A 20,916-nucleotide genomic window follows, 5' to 3' on the forward strand; every position below is an offset into this window, starting at 1 on the left:
AGGGGGGCACCCCTTTGACTTTGTCACCCAAAGAAATGTTCCTCCAACCCAGGTTTCTTTTTTCATGCGAGTCGCTCAGCTGACAGAAGTATTTAGGGAGCCGTGCCTGGAGAGTCTCAAGTCAAGGACCGTGGAAAGACCAGACGTGACTTTCTCAGTGTGGACCCGTGCCTCATAGACACACAGGATCTAAAACCACGGGGGCATAAAGCTGCTTGTATTTAGATGCTGAGAAGTGAGTCTGGGCTGCTCAGTGGTCTTTCCATCCCGAGGGCCTTCTCTGGGCCAGCTCAGGTCAAGAGCAGCTTGTCGCGTGGCCTCTCTGCTTTCTGAGGGGCGCAGGCGAGGTCATTCTCAACGCAGCTGCTGTGGGCTCTGAGCGGGACCTGTGTCACTGGCATCGGCCAGACACCAGGATCTGAGCAGGAGGAAGCAGGCCGGGCTTGCTCCAGGGAAGTCAGGACAGGCTGCGACCTGCCGGCCGCCACTCGGCTCAGGGCGTGTCCAGAGGTTTGCATGTTAGCGGGAAGCCCTCACTTGCCTGAGACTCTTTAATTTGGGCACAAAGGCCACTGGTGTACGTCACTGTGTGAGAGCCAGGCACGCCCCCCTCGTTGCCTGCCTCAGGCTGGTCTTGTGCAAAAGTCCATCTTCTTTGCTTTGCATGTGTGTTTTGCACCAGCAGTTGGTTTGGCTCTGGAACTGTCCAGGGATGGCCCATACCCTCAGAAATGGAAACTTTTAGTGATAGTTTAGGGTATATGGGATGGGGCCAGGCTTCACGACAGTAGTAAAAGCGCTTGGTTTTTCACTCCCCGAGTCCTCCCAGCAAATAACCTCGGGAGTTGCCCGGGAGGCCCACGAGAAAGGAGGCCAGGGGACTCCGCTGTAGTCCAGCTCCATCAAGACCCCAGGGCACTTCCCAACCAGGAGCCAGCTCTGTGGTCCCCACATGCAGCCTTTTCTGGTCTCTCTTGGGATTGGGATAATCACTGCATTTCCCAAATACCAGAAAAGTTATTCAGTGATACCTCTAGAGCAAGAAGTGAAAAAGTTAACAGCTCTCTACCCTCCTACCTCATTCTCATTTGGGGTTCTTCTGGAAGGAAGGAGCAGGGGGAGAGCCACTTTTTTGTACCCTTAGTTTCCAGAAACACATCCATTTAAAGACTCAGTAGTTCTCTGACTGGGTTTTTTCTTTTTCTTCAAACTTAAGTGGGAGAGAGACTGAGAAAGTATTTATATAGCTGTAATTAAATGATATTATCTTGAGAAATATTTTCTTGTATTTAAAAATCTTTCTACTTCTGTAAATCTCTACATAGACCAGTGCCCAGGACTGCATGAGCTGGTGTGTACCAATTAGTCAGGGTTTCTGGCCTCTTTGCAGGTGAGCTGACCTCTAAACCTAGGACGAAGTCTTCATCAGTCAAAGCAATGCACGGTCCAGGAAAGGGGCCTTTTTATGTTCTAAGTCCTAACCTTTTTTAAAAATATATAACCAAAAGCGCAATGAGCAGGGCTTTATAGCTCGTGGAGATTTGTAAGTATTGAGACATCTGTGTTGCGCGTGCAGCCAATTCCCTAAAAGCAGCTCCTGCCCGCCTTCTGAGAAGACAGGCACCCTCAGGCAGCGCCCTCACACGGCTCTTTCATAAAAAGCACTTGAACCTAGAAAAGCATGTCTTAAAGCAACGTGCTTGGTAAACATTCAGGATGCTCCTCTATGTGGTTACTTGGAGTCTCTATTTCTGTCCTTTGAAGCAGCAAAACATCACGTGATTCATCGACTGCTCTAACCACACACAAAACAGGATGTAGAGAAAATCTGAAGATACACGGAAAGACCCTGTTGCCTGCCCTTTTAAAGGTTATATGTCTAAAATTAACTACCCAAATGTGCAAAATGAGGGACATGTTATTCCATAATCAAAATAGCCCAAACCCCACTCCAGAGTCAGAAAAGGTGTAACGAATTATAGAGCTTACTGTCTGACCTCAAAAGGGAAAACAATGAAGAGGAGCTGGTGAGAGCTTAAGATTTCACTTTCTCCTCCAGAGGGGAGGTCAGAACTATTAGCTACTGCACTCTGCGCAAAGAAGAGCACCAAAGACGTGCCTCCAAATCTTTTTTTTTTTTTTTTAAGTCATCCTTGCCAAGTCCAAGTGGTTCCAGAAGAATTTTTTTCTCTGCTTCATTGGCAATCAACCAGGGTCTCTGAAAGACTGTGTAAGATCCACGCACTTTTATAGACTGCTGTCAGCTACCCACGGCTTCAGCACACGTTTCTATATGGTACTTTTTTTTAAGTTAGGAGATGTAACCCAAAGTGCACTTCACTAACAAGATTTGGCATCGGCTTCTACAATCCGTACATGCAAACAGAAGCGCATGAGAGCCAGGAAGCCTTTCTCTCTCCAGCAATATATGTGGTCTCCTTAGGTTCAAGAAGGGGGGAGACGGGGCAGACCAGCTAAAAATGCTTGTACCATTCGTTCACCGTCCAGCTTTGTGGAAATTCAGTGACGTATGGAGATTGGTCGTTACTGTAAGATTTAGAGGCAGATGTTCTCCAACCATGAACCAGGGACAAGAAATGGTGTCTTGGGGGTGGGAAACACTACGGCCAGGTGGACTCTGGTTCCCTGAAGTGTGGGGCTGCGGACATGGGGGACCCACAGTTTGGATGAACCAGATACTGAAGGAGAAGTTCAAGTTACTCTGGTGGAACAAAGGCGGTACAGGGTTCCCATGACCACCAGTCACCCAGCAGCCAAAGCATGGGGCAGTCAGTCACTGGGAAGCAGGCCACGCCCCCAGGGGTACCACATTCGCAGGGCTTCTGGGCAAATACACTGCTCCCTGGGCCCATGCTCTATTTGGTTTGCTTAGCGATGTATTGAGAGGGCAAATATCTAAAGCTGGAACGACCAAGGAGCTAGTCACAGAGCTTCAGGAGTCCTGACAGAGCCACAAATGGGATTCTGTCCAGGTTGGTCACCTGAACAATGAGAAGCTCAGGCCATTATTGCTAAGGCTCCTTCCTGGTCTAACAGTCTATGCAGGATCTGGGGTTTAGAACATGGTACAGGATCCTGCAATGGAAAAATAAAATTACCTCGTTCTCCGTTTCAGATCTGAATATTAGCACTGATCCAGAATTTTTTGTTTTAACAAAAGTAAGTCTTCTGGGAGTCATTTTTCTCTGTGTGGCTGTCAGCTTACAGGCTTTTCAGTTTTTCATCAAAACTGTGGGTTTCATTTAAACTGTCAAAACCAATCACATTAAAATATTTGTGGAGCCTTGATTAAAACTGACTGCAGAGGTTGGTATAAAATATATGTTGCATTTAAACAAGTGCTGTGTATGTATTAAATAGATGTAAGTTTCTGCATTGTTAAGAGCATTTATATGTGCTTTTGAGGATTTTTTTTGGAGGGGAGGAGGTTTGTGCTCATATATTGTCAAATAGCTTTCATACTCTAATTTTACTTTAAGTAAAGCTTGAACGGTCAGCATATTGATTGAGATTGCTTTTAGTTTCTTGATTTTCTTATTCTAACCATTAGTCTGTTTACACACCCCAAATTACGTGGTTACCTATTTCTGACTACAATTTCCCTTTTTTGTAAAACGTACATGGATATTAAAATTTCGCCCTTTGCCTTGGTAAACAGCTGAAACCTCTACCCACTGGGATATTTCCCAAAACTCTCTGTCTTACTTAAATATGACTTATTTCTTCAAATTTTATTCCGTACTAAGATGCATTTTTACTTTCCATAACTGCAATAATATTGAAAGTTCTCTGAGGCCCGGCTTCTCCCCACCCCTTCTAGAATGGGGACACCAGATAGCCCGGCTTTAGGAAAGTGAGAGGAACAGAAGGTGAAAACCCCTCCTGCCCACATCTAAGGGACTCTTGCTCTTATCAGTCTTTATGTGAAAAGCATTTCTCTTTTTAAACCCTAACGTCTTAACCTCAGAGAATGATGGCTCTCATTTTTTTAACCTCCTACGAAAGATTATATAGAGAATGTGTTTTATTACCTGCCAGCAATCAACAAGGATGTTAGCATGCTACTGACTTGCTTGAGATCGCATATTTTCTTTACTGTTTCATGACGTTTTTGAGTTAAATCAAAGATCTCAGCACTACCTCTACCATGCTTCCCTATTACTGCCTCTAATATTACAGGTTTTTGAAGTCTAAGAGGTCATCGTTCTTTCCACCCACGGCACTTGGGATATGGCATATCTTCCTGCTTGGCTGTGATGCCAGGATGTGGAGCTGTGCTGGCCCAAGCATTGTCAATTTTCCCCATGGGGAGCAGTCCTCCCGCAAGGGGCAACTCTTCACCCCTCCCACACTGTCTCCTGATGTCCCAGATGAATCACATTATCATCCTCCCAAAAACCTACTCCACAACACCCCGATCCCCCCACCGGGGGGGGTCCCACTAACCCCAATCAGTTTCCCTCCTAGTTTCTCGCACATCCCTCCCTCGCTCTGCATCTTAAGTCCCACTGGCTTAGCTCAGGGGCTCCTGGTCACCTAAGGCCCGGATGCTAAAGAAGCCTCCAAAACAGTTTCCTTCTCCAGGCTCATGCGTCCCCCTGGACAGCGATGTAAATGGCACCTCCTAGAGTTTTGCAGTGCACAACCTGCACAACCATTCCCGGCCGCCAGCCCACCTCACCCCCACCCTGCCTCACATTGCAGAAGACCTTTAGTGTTCATACCTGTCTTCGTTTATGAAGGCTGAGGGCTTCCAATCAGGAGGATGTCAAAGTAACCGTCACGAGCCAGTTCCTGGTTTTGAAACGCCTGCCTCTCCCCTCTTTACCTATCTGTGAATTATCCCAAACCACGACATCCGCACCTTATACAATGGTAGCAAACTTCCAGAATGTTTCCCCTTATGATAACTAGTTTGGATACATTCACAGATACAATCTAACGGGTGTTCCGGTTAATATCAGGGAGAAAACTAGGCCCTCTTCTAAGTTTTCCTATCCAACACTGTTAATGGCAATGCTGGGATGAAAGGTATACTGGCATTGCTTATATTCTTACTTTCGGCCCCCAACAAGCTCCAGGCTTCTTACTGGACAATGCAAGCCAGTACATACCATGCTAACTTCACAGTTCAACACACTGGTCTTTATGCAAAAGGAACAAAAGAAATCAGGAGCGCAAGGCCTAATTCTATCTCTGTGGCTTATTAGCTGTGAGCCAGGCAAGTTATGGGGTGCCTCTGGTTCAGCCTCCTCTGGCTCTAGAACGAGATCTTTTCTAGTCCTCATCTACTGCGACATCAGGATTTGCAGAGCCGTAGATGGCAGTGCGTGAAGACGGGGGTGCACGTCTGCTAACCTTCCAAGTGGTTTGGAAGTGCCCCAGCCAACACATCTATGAACATTACTGCCGGCCTGCTTTCAACAAAGAAAAACTACTAGAGCTTTTATAGAACAAAACAAAGACTAATCGTACCTTAGGTTCAGAACCTTTGAATCCAAAGACCAAAACAGAATGAACAAATAGAATTATTATTATCAAACTTTACATTATACTACACACCTAAAATTCTTTCATCTGCTTCACGTACCAGGCTCTCTTGCTGTAATGGCAAGTGGCTGAGGAAAGCTGGCTGTGGTCGGCTCCGGTCTCCCCCAGCCCCGGGGCCCTGTTAGGACAGAGGCTCCCAAGTTCACACGTGATGGAGTCAAAAAGCAATTTCTTCCCCGTGCCTGGCAACGCCACATCCTATTTCAGCTCTGTTCTTCTGCCTTTCCCCTAAATGCTGCCACTGCCCAGACTTCAGCAGCCTTCCTCACCCTCCGTGTTCCTCAATGCTATTTAATTCCACTCTCTTTAAGAAAGACTCAAAGCGGCCCCCTACACCCCAGGCCCCAGGCCTGCTCCCACCTTAGTTGGGAATCCAGTTCTACACGCTCCTGGGTGACCTAACCTGGGCCTGTTTCCAATTCCAAATACACGCTGGGGATCCCCAGGGCTGTTTTTCCAGCCATGACCTGTTAAAGAGCTGCGGTCCAGTCACCTCCCAACATCTCCTCAGAGGGTCCCAGAGGGGCCTTAGCACCCTTCCTGCCCCGCCCCCCATGCCATCTCCTGACTAGATGAACCACACGAGCGCCCACCCGGAAACCTGCCCACACCGTGTCCCACCTCTCCCTCAGTCAAGTCACTAACCCTGTCGGTTCTCTCTCACTCTCTCTCACTTCTGTCCCTTCCTCTGCAGTGTCTTAGTCCCACTGCTTAGTTCAGGGGCTCCGGGTCACCGAAGGCCTGGATGCTAAAAGCCTCCAAACCGGTTCTTACTTCTCCAAGCTCATGTGTCCTCCTGGACCATCATGTGAATGACATCTAGAGTTCTGCCGCGCACAGCCTGCACAGTCATGCCCAGCAGCCTGCCCACCTCACCCTGCCCCTGCAGGCTGGCCCCTCCTGTCTCGCTAGGCACTGGGGTGCTGAAAGGAGGGCCCTGCGCTTACCTGGGTGGGCGCCAGGCTGAGTCTGGGCTACATGCAGTAAGCAAGGGCTCGGCCGGAAAGGAGGAAGCTGACACCAAAGAGAAGCGGCAGTACAAAACGGGGACTCCTGATGGCGCCCCAGCCTCCTGCGCCAAGCTTAACGTCACCCCCCCCTTCCAGCACCTGTTTCCGCTTCCATCCCTCACTCACCATGAGGGCGTCAAAGGACCAAGAAGAGGTATTTTAAAAAGCGGATTTGGAGAGATGGTTTCCTCGCGGCGCTACACGGAGCCCCGCCCCTCCTCAGGGGTGTGTGCGCACGCGCGTTGGTGGGGTGGGGGAAGGGGGTCCCTTGACACTTTAACCCTGACGACTCGGCTCTGCAGGAGACACTCAGAGACCCTGAGGTGGGCCCCTACCGTGGGGGGCGCTCGGTGGACGGGTGTCCTCCTCGCCCGTCAGGTCTGATGGAAGAGTGAGCTGCAGGAGAGGGGGCGCTGGGGTGGCGGCACGTGCCACGTTCACCGGGGCAGAAGGCGCCGAGGTCTTCCCCGTGAACCAGGCCTGGGCGACACAGATCAACCAGCTGACCTGGGGGTCATCTCAGGTCCTAAGGGGGTGAATGAGGCTCAGAAGAAAGAAGCTAGAGGTTAACACTGGACCCTTGGCACTGCAAAGGAGGAAGTGGTGGGCCAGGGGAGGGGCCATCAGCCACCTCATGAGAACTGCTGAGGAGAGGTCCTGAGCTGGGGGCAGCGGGGTCTCCAAAGACCCCTGGAAGCATCCTGTGTGAGAACGAGAGAACAAGAGCTGAGCCCCGGGCAGGCCCAGGGAGCAAGGCTGGCATAAGACAGCAACTACCAAGAGTAAAACCTCTTACCCTCCGCCCTCCCTCCTTCCTCCTGCTCCAACTCCAGACCAGGCAGTAAGTGATCAGCGATTCCATCCCTGGTCCAGCTCATCTGTTACAAATGCACGGGGAGGGGTGAGAGGGCCTCAGAGGGGCCGGGAGGGATGGGGAGCGGAGCGCTGGGCCAGCTCGTCTTGCATCCCATTTTGGCATGTGCCTGCCCAGAGCAGACATTCTTTGGTGAATGAATTCATTCACACGTGCCTCCCCTGCACACACGCTGATTCTAGGCCACCTGCGTAACAGCCCTCTTCCTTGCAGCCTTCTCATCTCCAACCCCCTCTTCTTGTCGCTAAGGTCAAGCTCTCCATGAACTAAGATAACCTGAGCCAGTTCCCCCAAAAGGGCTCGACACGGATCGCTGACAGCCCCTCTGCTGGCCTTCCCTTCTGGAAGCTCCCAGCCCTAAGTCTCTCTGTGAAATACAGATGGGAGATCGAAAGCATTCTAACATACAACTGCCTAGTTAGAGACTGTGAACAGCTGGGCAAAGGGAATGAAAAGAGAGCGCCCAGAAACTGACCCGTGAATGGCTTCTACAAAGGCAAACAGGCTTGGCCTCGCTCGAGGAAGGGAACACAGATTGAAAGTCCAACTGTCAACTCAGCAAAGAGCAAAGTTTGACAGAGCTCGGCGCTGGCAAAGGGCCTAAGGAAACGCCCTCCTGCTCTGCAGCGGAATGCCTATCAGTGGCACCTCTTCAGAGGACAATTCGGTGACATGTTCCAAGCTTACACTCAACTAGGGAAAGAAGTTAATGTCACGGGCAAAGGACGTAAAAAAGCAACGCAGGGAAGAAGTACCACTGACCCATAAATATCTAGGGAAAATGTTCACCCTTATGAGAATCGAAAGCCATTTAAAGCTGAACGCCTTCCTTTCTCTTTTCTTTTTTTTTTTTCTTGCCAGGTGGTCAAAGTTTAAAATTAAATTACCCCTAGTGTCACCCAGGGGACAATGAAGTGGGCTCCGCAGTACCTGCTGGTGAGGGTGAAATTCCTGCAACTCTTTTAAGGGAAGGTTGGAAATTCGTTTCAAGAGCCTTAAACAGGGTCAATTTAAGGAGGCATAAAAAGACCGATGAATGAGAAGGCTCATTACAGCACCACTTACAATTGAGAACACTGGAAATAGTCAATGATGTTAATTATATAAGTGTTCTAAAGATTTTTTTTTAAACCTTAGTCTATCACAGCTCCTCACCAACTAGCACAATTAGGATGTGATCTCCAAGGACGTGAAAGACAACTTCCATGGCGTGTCTGCTCTTCATGTTCTCAGCATTCTCTCCAACACTCTGAGGAGTACGGTCTCCTAAGGAATGGCACAGCATGGCAGTGTTTTTACCTGCCATAAACTGCATCCCAGTTCTTGATTTCGGGAGACGGCACTAGGCAGGTATTTGGAAGACAGTGTCCTCAGCTTATATGAATATTCCAAATTGTAACAGAGAACGAAAAACCACCATCGCCAGACCTCTCAGCCATCTTGCTAGGGTCTTGCTTGCAAGGGTGCAGGGCTGGGCTGCAGGGTCGTGGACAGGGGAGCAGAAAAACCCACACTCAGCCCTAGGGAGCTGATTGGGAGAGTGTCACCCTGGGCTTTTCCGCCCAAGGGCCAAATCGGTGTTGCCTCTGGAACTGTGCTGGGGGCCGGAAATCTGGAATGAATTCTCCTGACCCAGCAAGTCAGAAGGTCATTACCAGGCCACTGGTCATGGGCCCAGACAAGAGGCAAGGGCCGGAGGAGGGGGAAGGGGAGACAATTTAGAGAATGTGCAGAAAGAATGCCCAGGTTTCGAACAAGGGAGACATGGTTAAGTGGGAATGTACTGTATATACACATAAATACTCTCGTTTTACACACATGACAGTTGGCATTTTCTTGATCATTTGCTGGTTATAATTCCTAAGGGCCTCCCTAGGATCCATAGCCCAGATCCCTGTTTTTCTCCACGCTTCCTACTGTCGGGGGAGGCGATGGAGGAGAAATGCCAGAAACACTGCCCTCGGAATTGAGGACAGCACCACAACTCAGACCAGAGGAGGGGGAAAGGGGAGAGTGTATTTACAGCATTGAGTTTATTAACCCAACTGAACGGGGCAGTGAAGGCAGAAGAGCTCTTTAGCATGGGAGGTCTTTTTGCTGCCGTCACCAACCTGCCACTGCTGCTCTCTGGATGCCCAGCCCCTAAGCAGTGGGTTCTTCAGAAGCCCAGCACCATTTTACAAAGACTCAGTTCTTTGACTCGCAGGAAGGTAGGGCACCGCTGGCCGAAACTTCATTCTCTAACCCCAAGAATACCTTTGAAAGCCCGCTGGCTTCCCCCTTCTTCAGATGATTAACCTCTTTCAGTGGCAGTCCGATTCATACACAGTGCATACAAGTTCTTGCTATCACACTTCTGGGTGCGTTTCCATCGGTCTGGATGGTTCTTGAACACCCAAGAATGCTGCACACGCTGAGGGCCCCTCCTCGGCAAACACACGGCCAGGCTGGGTCTGACTGTGACTGCAGCCCTGCTCTGCAGGCCTAGGGGATCTTGCTGGAAGCCGCTGTTGAGTGCTTGCACCTTGCTTCCCCCCACCCGCAGGGGACACAGACCGTGGTGGAGGTGAGGACTGAGGCTACAGAGGCGGGGTCACTGGGCCCAGCTCCCCCGAGCAGTGGGTGATGAGACTGGTCTTGAATCCAGACCCAAGAAGCCCAGAAGTGTGCATCTAATTTGGGGGGATCCCTTCCTTACAGGTTCAGCACTGTAAAGTCATCAGGCATCACAGGCCCGTCTTGGAGGTGCTGGAAAGTTGAAAGCACTGAACCCAAATCTCCCAGGTCCTCAAAGTCAGGCATTTAACCAGAGCGACACAGCCAGGCTTCTGAGTTTTTATTTTCTGTTTTTTCTTTATTCTTACAATCCTTAGTGGCCAGGTGTGCTACAGGGGACCAGCAGCAAAACCCGAGTAGGCTCTGCCTCTGACAGCGAAGACAAGCCTCAGCACATCACCGAGGAGACTCCTGCCGCGGATGCACGTAGGACCAAGGCCCCAAGCTGACGGGAGCCTTGAGGGCACAGTTTTCTGAGCAGGCGCGGTTCCTGACAAATGCTGACACTTTACAGTGTAAACACGACACTCTGCTAAACAAGCCAAGACGAGCGGGCCAGGTTCACACCACGTTCCCGGCTGCCCTCCCTCTGCAGCCCGGCTGACACGGAAGGGAAACCACCGCCAGAGACAGAAGGTGGGTCGTTACCCTCTGCGAATTCACAACACAGAGAGTCGGAAGCGGCTAAAACGCGAGTAACGATACCAAAACGTTTTTATAAAGACAATGGAAACGAGAAGCGAGCTCATTAAATACATTCACTTTGGCTTTCTTCCCACAACGAAATACTCGAGGTGACCAACATTACTGTGGTATTGCTCTGGTTCCTGTAGGAGTACCATATTTTAGCACCATTTATGAGAATACAGATCAAGGCATTTTTCATTATACAAAAGGTCTTAAGTACAAAAAAATTATTTTAAAGTTCAGAATTAAGCTCAACCACCCCCAAAAGATTGCCGAGACCGTGGTTATCTCCAGCCCCGTATCCTTTCCTTGGATTACCCATGTCTTGGCGATTTCACTCCTGACCCACAACTATACCCAAGAAATCAACAAGAATGCGATAAAGCTCTGGTCAGTGTTCTCCCTATTAATGAGTATTCAAAATATGGAAATATACAGATGGCCATAAAGGCCTGGGAACAGAGATATACATAATAAATGGCTTGTTGATATGACTTTTCACTACAATTATCTATTATCTCCAGACTTAATGACCACTCTGTATAGTTCAATTATGCCTACTAACCCATCCCACCATTCCCAGTAATAAATATCAATTTACCATGAAAAAAAAATGCAAATGGGACAGCTCACCTTCACCCTCCCAAATGTGGCCGGGTCTCAGGCTGTGGGACCTCGCGTACATAAGAACGTCCCAACGCGACTGCAGGCCAGCAAGCAGGCACATTCATACATACACACACATGCCTTCTGGTCACGGCCGAGCCTGCCTTGCTCCTACTGCTACTGCTACCAAGGGTGGGAGCAGCCAAACCAGTGCAGTTTTGTGCTTCTCATGGTTCCAAGTTATTAACTGGATCACACAGGTGTTAATCATCAGCTGCCCATGTCTTAATTCACTGCATAACTCAGCACTGGCTCCCTGATCTCTCCAGCCCCTCAGAAGACATCACCAAGAAGTTTTTCTGAAAGAGTTAAGCATTACATAGTCTCCTTCTGTTAAGTCGGGGACTTAAACTTCAGAAAAAGGAATTTGCAGAATCCACGCACAGAAGTCTTCCACCGGTTCAGATTTTTATCCTTGTATAACGTAAGCCATGGAGGTCTGTCTGTCAGGCGTCTGTTGCTTTGTTTTTAAAAGGCATTTTTAATCTAAAATCAGTTCCTCCTTCTTCAGTTCACTTCTTACAGTTCCTTGGGCCATTTTTAAATTACTTGACACTGTGCCCTGCCTTTGCTCAACTGTTTGGGGATTCTATACCTTTCACACACATTTCAGATTCAGATTCACTCCACACACATTCAGGGCTTCCTTTTTATTGTTTTTAAGTAGATACAGATCTTTTAAAAAAGGCACCTATGTATTTTTGTGTATGCCTACAAGTAACATTCCCCGGAGGTTTATACTTCTGAAAACACTTTCTGGCTTTCAAAGGGGGAGTACCTGCAAAGTCTTGCTTTAGAAAGAGACAGAGAGGAAAACAATCAAACTTTAACACCAAAAAGGAGAAAAAGCCAGGAAGTCTATTTGAGTCCTACTTCTATGCTGTGATGTAAGAATGCTAGATCATTAAAGGGGAGACAGCACCTAATAGTCACCACCTGGAAGCTCTTCAAAATGCAGACTACCAACTCTTAAGTGAAAGAGCACCTTGGGGTGAAGAGGGCAGGAGGAATAACACAGCCTCTTAAAAAACAAAGGAAAACACAAGCACACAAAAACCAACAAAGGTGTTTCTTCCGACAGAGGTGTGAGATTCATGTGGCCTGAGATTTTACCCGATAAGCTCTAGAATTGGAGGGAAAAAAGAATAATGAAAGAAAACAAAGGCAATGTCTGTTTTCCACAAAGAAAAACATCAGTATTTACCAGATATTAACCGAATGTATAACAGAATAACCAAAGTGTAAATGGCTCTATCTAGACAGCAGGGTCAATCCTGTTCTGTCTTTTTAAAGCATTTTTGGATATGCTGGATTCTAAGGAAGAGGAACTGACATTTCAGATCAAATCCCCCCCACCCCCGACGCTGAGATCATAAGTGAAAGAGTGCACATTGGCAGCTTGTTCTCAACGGCCACCATCACTGTTCCATGTGTTATGAGTGAAATCAATGGATGCTGTAAATGTAGGAGCTTAGCAGGTGAGGAGGGGAAGGGGGAAAAGTTCTGAGGGAGCAGCGTTAATTCCATGGAACTTGTTACAGGGAAATTCTTTTAGGTTTAATGCACCTTAAGTGAGCTCAAAGGTATAAGTCACGCCTGTTTAAGGTAGACATTATACTTCTGCCAAGACCATAGGGTCCAAAACCACTGAACTCTTGCAATAAACTCTGGGATAGAAAGTAAGCACAGTGTCGTTCCTACTATCTTCCTTTTTCTGGAACACTATCATTTTAGAAATTCCCTCTGAGTAGATTATCCTCCTGAATCCATTTTGGTCTCAATTCAATTTCAATTCTGCTGCTGTCACCCGACCAGGCCAAGACCAGGAATGAAAAATGGAATTAAAACTTGGGGCAACCGTATTTGCATGTTGCAACAAAAAAAATATTTTTAAAGTTGGCCAATCATCTATATTTCCTGAAGGACTGTTTCTTTGAAAGCTTTACTTCTCTTAGGCTGTGATCCCTCTAAGCCTGGATGGCAGTCTGAGAGCAGAGTGTAATAAGGCCTTGGGACAGAGAGCAACTTAAACGCAGCCTTTTGAATTTTATCAATGGGGTGGTTAAGACCACAATTTCTGCACACACTCTAACAATATCACACACAGGAACAAAAAAAAAGTATGAAATGTAAACAAGCTGCCCAGAAGCCCAGCTCAACTCAAGTTCACTAAGATTAGAACATTCGCAAAATGCAAAGACAGGTGATCACGATTATTATTAAATTCAGCAGCGGCTATGAACCAACAGTTAGATGGACACAGACCCCTACTGCCTTATACAACCTAAGTGTTTGAAGTTGTGCTTTTAAAAATGTTCAAGTATGAACGGTAAGCATTTCCTGTTTTAAGTTACATGAAAATTAAGTTACATAAAATGAAGCATCAACGCCAACAAGAATTCATCATTTTTACTTTCATTTGGCTTCTCGGTACCTCCTTGTTTGAGGCACCACTGCATTTCACAGTGAAAAACAAAGCCTCTCCAACACATTCACACACATTTAGAGCAGAATTTAATTCAAACACGCCAATGAATAAGGAGCTACCAAACCGTGATGAATATTATTGATGAGGTAATGGGGAAACACCAATATTAATGTAACAGTCGGCATAGCTTTATGGGTCCTCTGAGTTTTCTCAACCAAGAATTTTAATTTTTAAGTGAAAGCAAAACTAACACTATCACGAAAGGTTTGCCCCTCTGAGGAAAAAAAAAACCCAAAGATTAGATAGCTTATAAACTATAAGCTTAAATTGGACCAAATAAAGATCTTACTTACTATAAAATAAAGCTCAGTGCTTCAGGGTAACACCACATCCACAAATACTGAGCCAATTCAGATGCCACTGACACAGTCCTAAAGAGTGACACGTCCCATCCCTTGCGCCGTGGCCACAGTACACACCCCACGTGGATGCTTCGGGCCCTAATGCAGACCACACTCAGCTGGGCTGCCCTGTCCAGCCCCCAGGCACCACCCTAGCCTGTGACATGCAATCACTCGTGGCCAGAACACTGCCTACCCCAGGCATAGCCAAATCAAGGGCAGATGCAGCTCGGCCACGCTTTTGCAGTCAGTTTTAAGCACGTGCTCTCTTTAAACTTACCCATGAAAAGCCTGAGACGCTTTGCTGTTATTCATCCAACAGAGGAGCCACACGGATTTGGCAATGGAAGCATTCTCCAAAAAATAATAATTTGGCCTTGGTCTCCTCTAAAAAAGCAGGTGGATCTAAGCCTTGTTCTGACTATAAAATGGTGAATCCATGGAAGTGGAGACTAAGGAACAGCCCTGATCCTAGAGAGCGACAAGCCGCGCTCGCCCGCCAACCACCCAGTGCCTGCACCAAGCACCAGACCCGGTGTGTTCCCAACCGCAGGCGCCTGTCACGTTCTTCAGAGCCAGGACGTCCTGCTGCCACTGCATCTCCCTGCAGCTCCTTCTCCAGCCTTTAAATAACTCACTACTGGGGACCCAGTTCCTAACCTTCCATTAGACAATCTGCTTAGAACAGCTTTAATTAACGTGTAAATCCAAACCACTGCTCGATGAGACTATCAGAGGACGTTACAGCTGGGCCACTGGCAGGCTTTGTCCCAGAACCCTACCATGTAAGCAGACTGCATAGGTGCACAGGAAGGGCACTGCAGAGACCCGTTACCACCAAAACAAAAAAATTACCATCTTCAAAAACAACGGAAAGCCAGTTTACGACTAGAGAGAGCTCTGAGCGTATTTTCCTCTCCAGAGTAAGTCTCCGCTGATACAAATGTGTTTGTTTTATGGAGATGCAGTTTGCACCTGTCAACAGGTGTGCTCTGAAGGCCCCCAGTGAAACATATTGCATCATAGGTGAGGGAAAAAACTTGATTAATTCTGATTATCAAAAGCTAGTCTTCAGAGCATTCCAGCCCAGCTTGGCTCACAGGGCCCAAGAGTGCTCAGAGCTCATCCCAAGGGGCCTGCGGGCCCGAGGCCCAAGCCGAGGAGCCGCCGGTGCACCTTGGCCGAGTCGCCGGGCCGCCCAAGCGTGTCTCACAGACTCGTCTCCTCGCACACTCTGACGGGGATGTTGTAGTGCCGATCATCCTCGGCGATCAGGGTCACCACTGGCCAGTCCCCGGGGGGGTCGGTGGGATAGACGGTGACGAACTCTTCAGTGCTGTACTTGGAGAGCCGGTACACCTGAATGGCGTGGCGCACGGCGTAGGCGAGAAGGAACATCTCAACCTGGGGGAAGAGCAGACACTGAAGGGTGTGGCGGGAAGCCACAGTGAAGGATGCGGCTCGCCACCCGCTCCCGCCCTGGTGTCCCCGAGGTGCACGGCACGGCTCAGCCACAGCCCTTCTTCCTCCCTGTGGGCCCAGCCCCCGTCCTTTCGTGTATATGGGTCGTTTATAAGCAAGCACATCATCAAGAAGAGATCCTGTGCCTGATCAGGGACGCGTGTACAGAACATGCAAAGAACACCTTACAACGCGACAATAAAGAAGCAAATAACCAGTTTAAAAATTGGGCAAAAGACTTGAATAGGACAGATATTTCTCCAAAGAAGATATGCAAATACCAGTAAGTACATGAAAAGTCATCAGGGAAATGCAAACCAAACCCACAGTGAGATACCACTTCCCACTTGCTCGAATGGCTACAATCAAACAGATAATCACTGGGGGCGACTGCTGAACGGGCACCAGGTTTTCTTTCAGGGGAAGGAAACAGTTTTGGAACTTGACACAGGTGATGGTCACACAACACCGCAGAGGTACCGAAAGTGACTGAGTTGTACACTTTAAAATGGTTAATTTTGTGTTATATGAACTTCACCTCAATTTAAAAAAAAAAAAAGAAAGAAGTGTGGTAAGGATGTAAAAAAATGGGACTCTGAAACATTGCTGGAGGGGATGTAAAACAGTGTAGCTGCTTTTAAAAAGTTTGGCAGTTCCTCAAAATTTTAAACACAGAATTACCAAGTGGCCCAGCAATTCCACTCCTAGGTAAATACCCAAGAGAACTGAAAGCACAGTTCCACACAAAAAAACTTGTAAATAATGTTCACAGCAGGATTATTTATAATTGCTAAAAAGTGGAAACAACTCAAATGGATGAACGAAATGTGATATATCCATACAATGGAATATTATTGTTAATAAAAAGGAATGAAGTACTGATACATGCTGCAATATGGATGAAACTTGAAGACATCAGGCTCAGTGAAAGAAGTCAGTCATAAAAGACCACATATTATAAGATTCCATTTATATGAAACGCCCAGAATAGGCACATCTATAACAACAGAAAGTAAATTAGTGGCTGCCTAGGGCTGGAGAAAAGGGAATGAGGGCATGGGGTTTCCTGCAGGGGTGAGAAAATGGTCTAAAATTAGGCTGCTGTGATAGTTGCAGACCTCTATAAACAAACTAAAAACCACTGAGTTACACACGTCAAAAGGTTAAACTTCATGATATGTATATCATATTTCAGTAAAACCGTTATTTAAAAAATGTTACAGCAGACCTTGTAGGGACTCGGAAAGGATTAACTTCAGTCTAATATGCAAACCGGGCTTCCCTGGTGGCGCAGTGGTTGAGAATCTGCCTGCTAATGCAGGGGACACGGGTTCGAGCCCTGGTCTGGGAAGATCCCACATGCCAAGGAGCAACTGGGCCCGTGAGCCACAACTACTGAGCCTGCGCATCTGGAGCTTGTGCTCCGCAACAAGAGAGGCCGCAATAGTGAGAGGCCCGCGCACCGCGATGAAGAGTGGCCCCCGCTTGCCGCAACTAGAGAAAGCCCTCGCACAGAAACGAAGACCCAACACAGCCAAAAATGAATAAATAAATAAGTAAATAATATGCAAACCACACTCTACCAGGCTTGTTACTGCAAGGTATCTGTAATGGTTCAGGAGACCTAAGTAACTTACATTCCGAGTACAGAGAATTTTTAAAAATAGTTTTATCTTCAATCCTGCCTGACCCAGCAGTGACCACCATCTTTGCTCTTTCCTCTGTACCAGGAAAAGGTAAGCACCAGAGTCAGCCGTGCAAGCAGGAAAGTAGCACTCTGGATAGAGAGACTTAATGCCATTCTAGTGGTTGGCTACTCCACTAAAAACACACTTCAGCTGTTCGGGGCAACGTAATGAACACACCAAAGGTAGATAGTGCAGTGTGTGGTGAGTCAACTGCTGACCCACACGACAGTACTGGGTCTCTGTGTGAAACTCCAAACTTAGCATATCTGGGAAAGCTCTAAGAGCAGGCTGGGCTCTACTGGCTAAAGTGACTCCATTTCTATTTCTAAAGGATGTTACCTAATACAGCTACAGCTTCCAAGATTAAACAACACCCTTCAGGGACTTCCCTGGCAGTCCAGTGGTTATGACTCTGCACTTCTACTGCAAGGGGCACGGGTTCGATCTCTGGTCAGGGAACTAAGATCCCACGTGCCACGCAACGCAGCAAAAAAAAACAAACAAACAAAAAAAAAACCAAGACCCTTCAGAGGACTCTTCCAAGTGCTTGGTTTATTTGTTTACTGGAGCCAAGGGTACTGATCCCATCCACCACACTACAGAAGAAAGCCCAGGCTGAGATAACCATGGTGGTTATAAAATAGGTTCACAATTCTTTGGCACTCCTCGCTTGAATGTGGGAAGGATTAAGTGACTTGCTTCTAACAAACAGAATATAGTGTAATTGACCATGTGTGACTCGCAAGACTAGATCATAGGAGGCGCTGGAGCTTCCTCCTTGCTCTCTTCTTGGATCACTTTCTGAGAGAAGCCAGCCGCCATGTCACAAGGACACTCAAGCAGCCCCACATGGTGAGGAACAGAACCCCCCCACTGACTACCAGTGAGGGCCTCCTGCCAACAGCCAGGTGAGTGTGCCGTGCTGGAGTGGGCCCTCCAGCCCCAATCACGCCCTCAGATGACTGCAGCCCTGAACAAGATTCAGCTGCAACCTCCCGAGACCCTGAGCCAGAGCCATACAGTTAAGCTGCTCCTCAACTCCTGACCCACAAAAACTGAGATGATGTTTGACGGCTGAAGCTGCTGTTTTGGGCTAATATACTCCCAAAGGTACAACTCACCTGTTCAAGGCCACCGGTGTGTCCCACCTGGTTGAGATGGTTCCTCAGCAGCTGTCCGGGGTCATTTGACGTATCCCGAGCAAACAGAAGCACAGAGAAAAATGGTACTTCCTTTCCCTTCTCTTTATCATCATATAGTTCGATGGCTCTGTTTAGCATTAGAAATTTTACAGCTTCATAGAGGCTGTACTCCTCTTCTTCATTCGTGAACAGTTCATCACAAGCTATCTGCCTCGCTTCAGCAGTTCTCAGTTCAGCCAAGCCTGTCCACTGTAATAAGAAAGTTACATAATAATTAAATTGTTGTTCTAAAAGTCCCTGGTAAAATTCCACACGATGAGCACAAAATTATTTTCAAAATAGGCAGGCGACCACGGGTCACGTACCAACGCTCAACGCTCAAGCTTCCAGCTCAAACCATGGTACTCTTTAGACCTCACAAATTCCTTACTCAGTTCTTCCTGCACTAACTTGAAACAAAAGTATAATGCACTAAGGAGAACTCTAGGGCCATGGAATGGGAATTTCAACTCCTCTATCTTCCCAGGCAAAGAGATCAACCGGTCAATCAGAAATACTTACAGGAGAGCTAACACGCGTGTGTGAGGCCTGTGGGAGACGCTGTGAAGGGAAGCTGAAACTACTACTCCCCTTAAGGGGTTTACGGCAGCCGTTACCACCCAGAAACTCCAAGCCAACCCTCAAACATGGAGATGCGCCAGGAAGATGGCGGGGTTTCCTGAATATCTGTTTACTAAACTTACCCTTCTAACCTCTTAAATATACACTTGAGTCTCAAATGAATAAATGCATTCCGGAAATTCTTACCGACTTCTGATTAAGAGTAAAGCAGAGGATCAGGTATTCAGCTAACATAAGCAAACTCTTTAAGTGAAAAAGAAAACCCTATAAACATATGTGCTTTTAAGTTAAAGTGAATGAGGGTAAGAGATGCCAACATAAAACTAATCCTTATGAATGACCAGTAACTACTGCTCCTCCCAAAACCATTAGAACTTTAAATACAAGAGTAAGTGTTAACAGTCATGACTGTGCCACCGGACGCGCTCCAGTATTTGGGTTGCAAGCTGGAACACCGCACATTTTCCAGAAGGGGACCGAGCTGGCAGGCGAGAACGCAGCTCTGGAGTCAGAGAGTCAGGGTGGAATACAGGCCTTGCCACCCAGCAGCTGGTAGCTTCTGCGGGGCCTCCGTCTCCTCGTCTGCAAAGCAAGGATACCCACAGCAACGACACCCAGGGGGTCGTGAGAATTAAACACTATCTCATCAAGCGTTTAGTGTGCAGCCTGGCACATACAAAGTGCTGGCAATGCCGGCTTAGAGGCTTTTTTTTTTTTTTTGGCTCAGAGTATTAATGTATAATTTTAACGTTATTACAAATTGGAATCACTTAACCATGCCCCCAAATGAGGATCTAGTTACAGTAGGCACAGCTAATAAAGCAACCTCACAAGAACTTAAAGGAGTTCTAAAGGAAACTGTCACCAGTGTCTGAGCTGAAGAGCCTTCCTGTTCACTCCCACAGGCCCGGAGCCCCGTGCTTGACCCCCTGCTAACCCAGGGCCTGGGCAGGCGCAGGTCCCCCGGCCCCCTTGAATCCTGTGCTCTGCTCCAACAGGCAACAAGAACAGATCCCCTCTCTCCTTCTCTTGCTCCCATTTCTTTATCACTAGTCTTCCTTCAACAGTATAGTTTCCAGTACACATTTCTCCTATTTGTAAATAAAAACTAGGCTCCAGGAACTCAGGGCCCTCCACTCATTCAACAAAATATTTACCAAATGCCTATTATGTGTCAGGCTCAGTGCCCGGCACTGGCTGTAAAGGAATCGACAGGACAGTCTCTGGTGAAGCTGAAAGTCTCATGGGGGCAGACCACAGTCAAGTGAACAGATCAACAACCGGGGTATGTGCTGGGGGAAATCTTGAAAGCCGATGCCTGACACCTCCTTACCGGCCTCCCTCCTCCATCTACAAAGCCTGGAGCAATTAACAGGCCCTCAATCCAGGGTCCCTGGTGAGGAGAGCTTTTAGGCTGTTCAAAGGCCAGCGACCCAGAGGTCTGTGTGGGCCAGTGTGCAAGCAGGATATCGACCCACATAAGGCAGCGGAAAGCCACAGAAGAGGGAGTATTTAATAACCAAATCACTGGGAATCAGCAGACCAAGTTCCTCCTCACAATTCTGTTTCAGAAAAACCCTCAGGACAGTTGTCAAAAGACAAGTTATTAAATCTGCTTCACTGGAAAATCATCATGAAAGAAAAGAAGTCTAATAAATATGGACAGAATCTTAAAACATGAACATAATTGGGAAGAATTTAATAAATGTGAATTCATTATCACTGATAATCCTGTAAGAGATATGGACTAAATGATATCCCTGAAACTTGTCAGAACTTAGAAGAAAAGACTACATTTGTACGGTTTCCTT

The 20,916-nt window shown here is 47.5% G+C and overlaps 1 protein-coding gene and 1 long non-coding RNA gene across 9 annotated transcripts in view; both read right to left on the reverse strand.

Annotated features, from left to right (window-relative positions):
• Positions 1 to 20,916, reverse strand: part of OTULIN (OTU deubiquitinase with linear linkage specificity) — a 70,582-nt gene that overhangs the window by 26,239 nt on the left and 23,427 nt on the right. For 6 of the 8 annotated variants that reach the window (XM_082453846.1, XM_082453847.1, XM_082453845.1 and 3 more), the window contains 2 exons: positions 18,464 to 18,733; positions 10,277 to 15,597 (listed from right to left, as the gene is read on the reverse strand). In XM_082453846.1, the coding sequence (XP_082309972.1) occupies positions 15,403 to 15,597; positions 18,464 to 18,733 (465 nt within the window). In that variant the 3' untranslated portion in view covers positions 10,277 to 15,402. Of the gene's footprint in view, positions 1 to 10,276; positions 15,598 to 18,463; positions 18,734 to 20,916 lie in introns of those variants that run through there. The other 2 variants (XM_082453850.1, XM_082453851.1) reach the window with 1 other exon arrangement.
• On the reverse strand, positions 15,854 to 18,457 carry LOC309656922. Its single transcript, XR_014261615.1, has 2 exons — positions 17,231 to 18,457; positions 15,854 to 16,931 (listed from the first exon to the last, which is right to left on the reverse strand). It is a non-coding gene; the product is annotated as an uncharacterized lncRNA (long non-coding RNA).

The sequence above is a fragment of the Balaenoptera physalus genome, assembly GCF_965194825.1.
Source record: "Balaenoptera physalus genome assembly, chromosome: 3".
Lineage (NCBI taxonomy): Eukaryota > Metazoa > Chordata > Mammalia > Artiodactyla > Balaenopteridae > Balaenoptera > Balaenoptera physalus.